This window comes from Cynara cardunculus (assembly GCF_001531365.2).
Source record: "Cynara cardunculus var. scolymus isolate 2C chromosome LG 11, CcrdV1, whole genome shotgun sequence".
In the NCBI taxonomy this organism is placed as follows: Eukaryota; Viridiplantae; Streptophyta; class Magnoliopsida; order Asterales; family Asteraceae; genus Cynara; species Cynara cardunculus.
In genome coordinates this window covers 19438438-19449668 of record NC_037538.1, presented here as the reverse complement: position 1 = coordinate 19449668, position 11231 = coordinate 19438438, and the positions used below count along the sequence as shown (strand labels likewise).

Sequence of the window (11231 nt, the reverse complement as noted above, 5' to 3'; positions counted from 1 at the left end):
TTTTGTGATGTTTATATATGCATGCATTGTGCAAGACAAGTAGAGATTTTTTGTGTCTAATTTTCAGGATTTTGGGGATTATTGTGAACTTGTGGTTAACTAAAAAGGAAGACTAAAGTTTTATTTTAAGTTGGCAACTACTTCTATTTGTTTCTTCCATGTTAACCCTACCCATTATATTGAAGATATCCGATCGTATTTTTAGCAAAGATAGAGTTTTATTTTCTTTCTTATCTTTTCTTTTCTTCTAGATATGTTTGTTTTGCTTTCCTAGTTTCTAKCTTGCCTTATACTAGTATATATATCCTTTGATCGATTGGAATTTTTAATAATAAGAAAATAGAGAGAAAGTTTATCTCTCTGATTACCAAATTCTTCATGGTATCAGAGCGGATTCGACACAATTAAGATCATTAACAGCAAAATTCTCATGGCCGGTGGCGATTCGGAAAGCTCCAAAACCAATGGAGAAGCCATCGACACCAATTCTCCATACTATCTGCACCCTTCCGACTATCCAAAACAACTCCAGGTAAACGAATGTCTTACCGATAACAACTTCAATGATTGGAGCCAAGAGATGACCAATTTTCTTTTCGCCAAGAACAAGATTGGTTTTGTTGATGGGTCCCTCATTAAACCCGACAAAACCGATCACARATACATGTACTGGATGCGGYGTGACGCCATGATTAAGGGATGGCTAACCACTGCTATGGAGAAAGAGATACGAARCAGCGTAAAATACGCAAATACAGCACTTGAAATCTGGAATGATTTGCATGAGAGATTTGGAAAAGAAAGTGCTCCAAGAGCATACGAACTAAAACGATCAGTCACGCAGACTCGTCAAGAAGGTACGTCTGTTTCAGCATATTTTACCAGATTAAGAAGCATATGGGATGAAATTGATTTGGTTCTACCGACGCCACGGTGTGAATGTGGTGGATGTAAATGTAATGTCGGAAAAAGAATCACGGAACTCAAAGAAAAAGAAAGACTCTATGAGTTTTTGATGGGACTTGATACCGAGTTCTCTGTCATGAGAACCCAAATACTTGCCACGAAACCAACACCTAGCCTTGGAAGACGTATCACCTGGTAGCCGAGGATGAGCAGCAGCGGAATATTGCTACTGGAAAGAAAGCGCCACCTACTTCTGATGCGGCAGCGTTCCAAGCACAGCAAGTGGGTCGTGACAATCAAAACCATAAGAAGACTTGGCAAAAGACCGACAAGGTAGGCGCTAGCAATAAAACGGGACACTGCACTTTTTGTGGTAGAGATGGGCATGTTCGAGATGGGTGTTTCAAGCTAGTTGGTTACCCGGATTGGTGGCCGGGAAAGGGAGAGAAAGAAGCAAACAAGCCGAAAGCAGCTTTGGCCGAAGCTAACACCAACAAAATACCAGGGCTAAGCGATGAACAATACGAGATGTTTCTCAAAATATTTGGCAAAACAGGCGATCAAAGGACTAACGACATTCCAAGGGCAAACATGGCAGGTAAATTTAACAACGAATGTGACTGGATMCTTGACTCAGGGGCTACCGAATGTATGACCTACGATCGGGAGTCTCTTGAAAACCTTACCACARGYAGCAAAGAAACGCCAGTTATCATTCCAAATGGTGAAACTGTCCCTGTAAAAGGGAACGGCGAACTTGGTTTTAAAGGGGGGATCAAAATCAAAGGGGTTCTCCTCATACCAAATTTTAAATGTAACCTTTTGTCTGTTAGTCGACTAACAAAAGATTTGCAWTGTGCTATCACCTTCTTTCCGGATTTTTTTGTGATGCAGGGCTTGAGAACGAGGGACTTGATTGGAATGGGTAAGTGCATCGACGGACTTTATAGAATGGGGGGCATGCAAGAAGATCGCAAGGCCATGGCAGTTATCACCTCAAACCAATGGCATAAGAGACTTGGCCACCCATCGAACGATAAGTTGTCACATATTTCCTTTTGTAAGGTTGCTAATTCCGAAAAAGTTTTTTGTGATTCTTGCTTAAAGGCAAAATTGACTAGATTTCCTTTTCATGCAAGCACTATAAAGACAAATGGTTGTTTTGATATGATTCACTGTGATATTTGGGGTGGCTATAGAACTTTTTCGTTTACGCATGGTAGCTACTTCCTCACTATTGTTGATGATTATAGTCGGGCCGTTTGGGTTTACATAATCAAACATAAACACGAGGCTAGTGACTATTTGATTGCTTTTTATAATCTTGTTCAAACACAATTCCAAAGGAATGTTAAACGGATTAGATGTGACAATGATGGTGTAGACACCCCAACACAAAACGATGGGCCTAGTAGTCCATTATGTGAACCGACGCAAGTCAATGAGCCCATCGATGATCAAGAGCCTAATGTTGACAACTTGCAGCAGCCAAATAACGAAACTCTTTTGGGCCGCACGTCTCAACGGGCCAAAACACAACCAGCCCGTTTCAAGGATTACGAAGTCAACGTCCCCCCTTCTGTCGATCATGCACACCCAAGCTCCAATCAAGCGTCCTCTACGGTACACCCTCTATCTCATTACATTTCCTATGACAAGTTTTCTRACAAACACAAAGCTTTTCTTACGGCCATCATGTCACATGATGAGCCTAAAACTTTTCTTAAGGCAATTCAAGATGAGAAGTGGCGAGACGCCATGAAACGAGAAATCAAAGCTCTTGAAGAAAACGGAACGTGGTCTCTTGAACAACTGCCTGATGGCAAGAAGGCAATAGATTCCAAGTGGGTGTACAAAATTAAATATAAACCCAATGGCGAAATCGAGCGTTATAAGGCTAGGCTTGTGGCAAAGGGTTTTACTCAAATAAAAGGTTGTAGATTATCACGACACTTTTGCACCCGTTGCTAAGTTGGTGACCATGCGAACTCTCCTTACTTTGGCAGTAAAAAAGGATTGGATCATACACCAACTTGACGTTAACAATGCATTCTTACATGGCGATCTCGATGAAGAAGTATATATGAAGCTTCCGCAAGGGTTTTCAAAAAATGGTGACACACGTGTTTGYCGGCTCAAAAAGTCTTTATATGGTCTCAAACAAGCCTCGCGAAATTGGTACCATAAGTTTACAAATGCCTTGTTAGACCTCGGGTTCATCCAATCCAAGGCGGATTACTCGCTSTTTGTGTATAAGAAAAAGGAAATTTTCGTGGCAGCTTTGATTTATGTCGATGATGTAATTATTGCTGGAAATGACATGAGCATGATTSAGTACACAAAATCTCAGCTACATGACAGGTTTAGCATAAASGATCTTGGTATTTTAAAGTATTTCTTKGGAATAGAGGTGGCTCGTACTAAGGAGGGTCTGGTTCTTAGTCAGCGAAAGTATACTCTCGATATTCTGGAAGATAGTGGCTTACAAGGATGTCGCCCAAGTAATTTTCCCATGGAGCAAAACCTCAAATTGAACAATGGTGAAGAAGAGGAGAAGGTTGACGCAAACCAGTATAGACGGTTGGTTGGAAGATTGCTTTATTTACAAGCCACACGTCCAGATATTACATATTCTGTCAATGTGTTAAGCCARTTTGTCTCTGATCCCCGACAAAACCATATGGACGCTGCCATTCGGGTTCTRAGGTAYTTAAAGACCACRCCAGGCAAAGGTATTTTACTACCACGGGAAGGAGGTCGACGTCTTGTTTCTTATTGTGATGCTGATTGGCTTGGGTGCCCCTTCTCGAGGCGATCACGTACCGGGTATATACTTCTTCTTGGTGGTGCACCTATCTCGTGGAAGTCTAAGAAACARTCRGYTGTTTCACGTTCCTCGGCTGAGGCGGAGTATAGAGCTATGGCCACTACTGTYAGTGAAGTGTTGTGGGTTCGCTCATTACTCACAGAACTCGATGAAACCCCTATGGAAGGTACTACCCTATTTTGTGACAATGAGGCTGCCAAACATATCGCAAACAATCCGGTTTTTCATGAGAGGACAAAGCATGTGGAAATGGATTGTTACTTTGTCCGTGAACGTGTAGAATCAAAAGAAATTCAACCAACGTATATTGATACGAAGCATCAAATAGCTGATCTTCTCACCAAGCCGCTGGGAGCTCAACACCTTCGAAGCCTGCTAGTCAAGTTGGGCATGCAAGACTTACACGCTCCAACTTGAGGGGGAATATTGAAGATATCCGATCGTATTTTTAGCAAAGATAGAGTTTTATTTTCTTTCTTATCTTTTCTTTTCTTCTAGATATGTTTGTTTTGCTTTCCTAGTTTCTAGCTTGCCTTATACTAGTATATATATCCTTTGATCGATTGGAATTTTTAATAATAAGAAAATAGAGAGAAAGTTTATCTCTCTGATTACCAAATTCTTCACATTATGCATACACAATACTTGCTTCCTTACTTGTGTTGTGTTGATCATATTGATGAAAAAATCTACAGTTTGTTAGTGGTTTTAATAGAATATGTGATGAGTTTTGCTTTCATTTTAAGAGATTTATATCAATGGCCTCATCTTCTGGTTTTGTTACTATGACAATGAGTCTAGTAGGATCTACATGTTGTTTTTATTGGATGTTAAAAGTGTTCTAATAAACTATTTTATAGGACTTAAGCTTATAGGATTAAACAATTGTGTATCATATATAAAAATGTTGTAATGAGTTTATAGGTTACATTTAGCTTAGAGGTGTCTAAAAATGTTCTTATGACTCATAAAAGAGTCTTCTATTAGTTTTTTTTTTTTATAGAATACTTGGAGAAATGTCCTATCAAAATAACTTTTTATAGGACATTGAGTTTACAAGATGTTTTTTTTAAATAGTTTCATTAAAAAAATTAATGCATCACGACAAATCGAGTTTATAGGATGTCAAAATTGATAATTGTCCTGATAAATTCCTTTATAAGACAAAAAAATAAAAATAAATATCAAATCTAAAATTGTTATAATAAGTTTTTATGATGTACACGGCTCAACAAGTATTTAAAAAATATTTAAATAAAGTGTCAGTATTAGTTATTTTATAAGACACTTTTAAGAAGTGACACTTATACACGCTCGCTCACACACACACACACATATATATCATTTGACATTTGTTTTTATGGTACTCTTTCAAGTCTTTTGTAAAATAGTTAAGATGACACTTTATTTTAAAAAATATTCTTAAAAGTTTGTTTAAGACGCACAAAAGATTTCTATAAATATATTGCAACACTTTTGGATATGATGCTTTATTTTATAAAATTAGAATAGGATATTTTTCCTAAAAAAACCAATAAATTGAGTTGTTGCGTATTAAATTGCGAGGACACACATTTGGCACTTGATATATACGTAAACAAACAACAACTAATTAATGAACTCACTCACTCACTCACCTGAGCATCTATGTGTATATGTATGTATATATATATATATATATGGAATTAGTAGTAGTAATGAAGTTGTGATTTGATTGAAGCATGCTCGTCTTCCTCATTCTCCTCTTCTTCTTCGGCCTCTTCCTTCTGGGCCTTGCCTTCCTTTTCGGTCTTATTCTCATCGTTCTTCCTTTTCTTTTTCCTTTTCTTTTCCCCCTTTTTACAGCTATCCTTATCGGTCTTGCTGTCATTTTCCTTGTTATTCTCCTCCTCCTTCCTGCAAAAATCAATATTCCCCATTTTCAATCCAATTAATATTCAAGAAGATGCTTGATTTCATGCACGCCAATTGCTTCTCTAATCTGTATATCATAAAATCTTAATTTGCTTCATAAGATTCAGCTTCATGGACCTCAGTTTTTGCATTTTTAATTAATTACTTACTTTATATATATATATATATATATGTATGTATAGCTTCATTGTTTCATTATGAAGAAGCTAGTGTATATATGTAATGTAGACATTAGCGATTTAGATCCATAAATTCATTGGATCTTTTCATTGTAACTTGATAAATATTTCTACATTTCCTACCCATTATTATATCTTCTACTGTCATCCTGTTTGGTTTGCATGATTGTTTTTTAGGGATTTGGATTTCATGTAGGGATTTCGATTGGAATGAATTTGTAATCATTGGATTGTAGGATTTGAAATGGAATTGGATTTCATTATTTATAAATAATTATATAAAAATAATTGATTTACATTTTTATTAATTGATTTATTACAAAACAAATCAACTCTACCAAGAACGAATCAAGATGTGTTCAAGCCAATATATATACAGTAACATGTTCAAACACGAACCATCGTGAGAGAAATGCATGGTAGATCTCATAAACACAACCACCGGCACCGGTACGGGTACGTATCAAGATTGACAGCATGCCGATGGGCTAATTAAAGACTTCAACTCGATGCTATCATCTAAACATAACAAAATGCAGAAAGTTTCGATTTTTTTTGTATAACCATGAATGTGGCCGAATACAACGAAAATTTAATGTTGTTCACTCTTTCGTATATATCAATCATAACCAAAACTTCTTTACTAGCAATCTTACCATCACTTAGCCGAGCAGAAGCAAAGTTTACATCGTTGAAGGCGACTCTTAATCCTCCCATCTTTAAATACGTCTGTTGAATTCATTGGTGTCGATCAAGAAGTCTTCAAGAGTCGCGAGTGTCTTTAGTTGCCGACTAAGAGAAGCAATTGTCTTCTGGCAATCGGCATATTTACTACCAGCCAACGCTAGTTCTGTATCCTGCGTATACCAAAAAGCATATCACCAAGATTTGTTAAGGTTATACCTAGCAGACACACTGATAAGATAGATTACGTCCAGTAAAAACTAGATGACAATGTAAAATGACCTAAAATGACATGTTAAAAAATTACTTGATTCTAAAATATACGAGGCATTTTTCAAAGTACCAAGATTTATTAAGTTGAGATCATATGATAGGGTACTTTCCTAGAACAAAAAACGTCTTTTAGGATGCACAGACGTCCTAATAGATACTTAATAGTTGCATCCTATCTAAAAGCATTACGCAACCTAATGACACAAAAAGTAAATCGTCCTATTAGCCTTTTGAAAAATGTCGTCTATGTAAAAAGACTAATAGAAAACTTTTCAAAATTCCCATTTAGTGTAAACAAATAATTTTTTTTCTTTACAAAATTTTCTATCTCTTGCCCAATATATTTTAAGTTGTTTATCAAGAAAACGGACCTGTTTTACCCTCATTTCCGCTTTTCGGATGTCCGCTTTCGGGTACTGATTTTCGAGTTGTAATCTTGAAATCTCGTCTTCTAGTTCCCGACATTTGGCTCCCATCCTCCCTGATAAAGCTCGTTCCTTTTCGACCTTTGTTTCCAAAGAAGCAACTTTCGGAACCAACGATTCTAATTTTGATTCTAAAGTTCTAACCCGTGATTCTGCTTCACTTTTCTTTGTGTAAGCATCCTCGAGTCGTGATTCCGCTTCTCTCCGTTCGTTACAAATGATATCCAGTTGACTTTTCAACTCCACGACCTCTGTTTTGGACCGTTTTGCCCTCTCGTGTAACGCCTTCCCTGTTGCTTTTGCTGATTCGAGTTCTTTCTCCGCCGTGTCTCTTGCATCATTTGCAGCAATCAACAAATCTTCCATCTTCACCAACTTCGCCTCCACATCTTTGAGCTGATTTTTTGATGTATTAAGCTCGATTTCACGCTCGTTTAAAGCGACCTCAAGGTTCGTTTTTTCCATTTCTACCCTTTTCAACATCTCTTCAATTTCAGACCTTCGATCGATCATTGGTTCCGAATCTCTTGGATCTGAGGGTAATGCTGCAAGTCTTTCCATTTCAAGAAAGTCATCCATGAGATTGATGTCCATTGTAGGGGTTGTTTGGTTACTTTCAAACTTGAAATCATCACTTTCAACGATAGATTGGCTATCGGTAAATGATCTTTGATCATTAGCCACTAATGCTTTTCTAAGGGCTGCATTTAACCTCCGGCATTCGGCTTCAAACTTAGCCGCTTTCTTTATGCTTTCTAAATGTAGCTTACTAGCTTGTTCCGCAGCTTGGTTGCTCAGCTCCCTCTCGATAAACCTTATCTCGAGCTCCTCAGCCATTGAAGCAAGCTCGAGCTTTAGAGCCGAATTTTCTTTCTCAGCCGTTTCAATGGAGGTCAAAGAAGCTTCGGTCTTTTTGGCAGATTGAAGCTGCGAACGGAGGTCAGCGAGCTGCTTTTCGAGTTCTGTTTTTGTTATCTGCCATTCTGAAGTTTTTTTTTCGATAGCTTCATCCACCTTCTCATCCCTTTCTTCTCTTGTTTGTCGAAGCTGTCTTAAACACTCTTTGAGGGCTCCGTCAAGCTGACAAACTCGATCTTCGAGGGTCGAGTTCCGAAGCGTTAGAACCTCGCTTTGCTGTCTCAAAGCTAACACTTCGTTCTCGGCTTTCTCCCACCCTATCATTTCAAAGAAAAGGTAAAAACAAGACACAGATCATTTGTAATATTAACATAAATAAATAAGTTAATTAAGGCTTTTGGCAAACTAGGCTGATAAGTTAGCTGATACTTGTAAGCTCGTAAGCTAGCCATAAGTTAGCTGTTAGCTCATAAGTTAGGCGATAAACCAGTCATGTTTGGTAAAAATTAACTTACAAGCTAGATAACAATGTAAAATACCTAAAAGGACATGTTGAAAAATTAATTGGAAAAAGACCCGTATCTTATTTTAAATGCAACTTAAAGTAGGCTAACCAAACGGGTTATTTCAATAAGTTCAAAAAATAAGCTAAGCTTCTAAATTATCCGGTTGCTCATCTTAGATGAAAGACGGGTACAGTTTGACTTTCAAGGTCAAAAGAACTGATTCCAACTTCAAACTGAGAGTTAATTCTTCAAACTTTTCAAAAAAAATCATAGTTGCCTTAAATCTTATAACAAACAAGAAAGAGCAAAGCCGGTTCTAAAGTTGATTAGGCTTCTAAATTGGCAATGTGCCCAAAACAAAAGACGATACAGTTTGACTTTTTAAGTCAAAACAACTACCTTTCAACTTCAAATGTAGATTTAGTTCTTAACTTTTCAAGAAAATAGGATAGCTACCTTAAATTTTGAAACATACACAAAATGGGGAAATCATATGTGAGCATTCAAATCCGTTCAGATTTCGAAATTCAAAAATGAGGCCATTGACCTCATTGCTCAACTGGTGCTTTTGGAACATATAAAGTCGATGATAAGATTGCATACCTTCGACCGCTTCCTCTGCTACTTTGGAGTGTTGCTTTAGCATGTCTTCCTTGATGCTAATATTCAAAAGAGCCGTTGATAATTTCTCAGATAGAGCGTTAATGCCACCATCAAGTTCTTCCGGTGGTAGTTCAGCCTTCGATGTGACTTCAGGTGATTGAGAACTTTGATTCGAATATATCTAGGATGATTTAAAGAAATAGAAGTATAAGATTTCAACAAACACAATAAAGAACCCTTCTCCAAAAGCATCATGTGAGAGGCAAATTAGGTACACAATGGCCTGCTAGGTGGCTGGCATATGAGGTAGTGCCCACAAGGAGCCCAATTCCCGAGAGAATTGTAACTCCATAGTGTGGTTGCTCGACTCGAACTCTTGTCAGTTTGTGCAAGTATATCACCTCGAACCATTATAAGGGCATAATGGTTCTTGGTGTAGCATTACACCTTCTCTTTTTTGGGGTTTACTTTTCAAGATTTAGTTTTCCATCACCAATTTGTTATTTCCTGTTACTGATTATCATCAGTTTCATTAACAAAGTCAGCTAGCGTAACGTTACTATACAAGGGGGACCCATAGGGGTACGGTTCCCACTAGGCCTTCGCCTTCATATAGATCGTCCAAAGAACATTGTATCCTTAGGCAAAAGATATGGCGTTTTTCTTTAACATTAATCGGTCCGTTCACCATCGAGATTTGTTGAGGCAATCAAAGAATAGAAATCAAAATACACATTGTTCTTCCATAATGCAATTGCATTCATTGAATCTTGAGATTGTTCCAAAAATGGATACCCTTTTGATTTTTGAAAGTCAAACACAAACCTAATAGTTTCCAAATTCAAAATTGATATGAGATTACGAAGACTTTACATTCTTACCCAATTCTTCTATATCTTGTAATTAGCATACATTGTTATGTAGTTGTCTTTATTTCAAGTAATTTTCACAGAATCTTTCGATTCGTAAGTCATTTGTTTGACTCTCAGAAGTCAAACTTATGAGGATTGTAAGCAGCTATGAACTTTTATACTTGCCCTCCTCATTGCTTGCAACCACTTATAATGAACATGAAAATGAGAAAGATGATTTGAGTTGAAATACCTGATCATCCGAAAATCTCTCAGAATGAGATGAAACGGATCCTCCAGAGCTCTCTGTTTCGCCGGGGCTTTTTTCCGACGACTTCCTCCGCCATAACCAACTCCGGCGGTCCATACTTTCCGGCAACGGATTGAAAACCAGACACTAATACCCCCACACACTCACCCTCACACTTCATCAACAATTTCACAAATCTTAATCATTCAAAAACCAAACCCAAACCTTTTCTCTTGATGATCAAAACCAATTACACAATACCGAATTACAATAAAAAAACCTCTTCAAATCGAATTACAACAGGAAAAATGCGAACCTTTTAACATATGCACACAGAAGATAACACAAGATTAGGGTTTGTGGATCGACAAAATCAGCACAATCTGTGTTGATTTTATATGTAATTTATTGAATTGTGATGAGAATCCACAATCTAGACTTCAAAGACACAAAACCCACAACCGAAAAGCCGCTAAAATTGAATCGGAAGCAAGAAAAACGTATATCTTTTTCACATTACCATACCTAAATCATATTTAAATGCATCAAATGCGTTGATCCTGAGGCTTGGCTTAGAATTCACTCACCATACCCATATGTAAATGCATCAAATATGCATAAAGAAAGCTGGATGTATCAATCACGAATGAAAAAAGTGAGAAGAAATATGAAAGAAGGGTGAGGTTATTTTAGAACAGTTGTATGTATGTATGTATGTGTGGGTAGTAGTTTGCTTGGAACCCACAAGTTTGACAAAAAGGGGGTGTGAATTATTCTGAAAGATGTGATTGCACGCCTTGTTGGTTGTGGGGGTGTGAGCACATGCATTGCAGGTGCCAAAATTGACAGAGATGAAAGAAAGGTGACACCTGCTTTTTCCATTCATGTTTCTCTTTCTTTCTTTTTTTTTGTTTTTCAGTTTATTCTGTGAGGCCAATCATCACCTGTGAGGTTT

At 37.4% G+C, this 11231-nt stretch overlaps 1 protein-coding gene across 2 annotated transcripts; it reads right to left on the bottom strand.

Annotated features, from left to right (window-relative positions):
• Positions 1–5545: 5545 nt before the first annotated feature.
• On the bottom strand, positions 5546–11044 carry LOC112522235 (filament-like plant protein 3). 2 transcript variants are annotated; one of them, XR_003070142.1, is made up of 5 exons: positions 10280–11044; positions 9176–9356; positions 7155–8383; positions 6483–6683; positions 5546–5629 (listed from the first exon to the last, which is right to left on the bottom strand). XR_003070142.1 is itself a non-coding variant. In XM_025131338.1 (4 exons), exons 1-4 carry the CDS (start codon positions 10391–10393, stop codon positions 6546–6548), a joined length of 1662 nt encoding a protein of 553 aa, XP_024987106.1. In that variant the 5' UTR covers positions 10394–11044; the 3' UTR covers positions 6364–6545. The 2 variants fall into 2 exon arrangements, 1 of the variants encoding a protein (XP_024987106.1); XM_025131338.1 differs by lacking the exon at positions 5546–5629 and having other exon boundaries at positions 6364–6683.
• Positions 11045–11231: the final 187 nt, after the last annotated feature.

Excerpts from the sequence above, each read along its gene's own strand:
- LOC112522235 (XM_025131338.1), bottom strand. The coding sequence starts at position 10,393 with ATGGACCGCCGGAGTTGGTTATGGCGGAGGAAGTCGTCGGAAAAAAGC. Across the intron at positions 9,357-10,279 it reads AGAGATTTTCGGATGATCAG|ATATATTCGAATCAAAGTTC; the intron begins GTATTTCAACTC and ends AAATCATCCTAG. Across the intron at positions 8,384-9,175 it reads AGCAGAGGAAGCGGTCGAAG|GGTGGGAGAAAGCCGAGAAC; the intron begins GTATGCAATCTT and ends TTGAAATGATAG.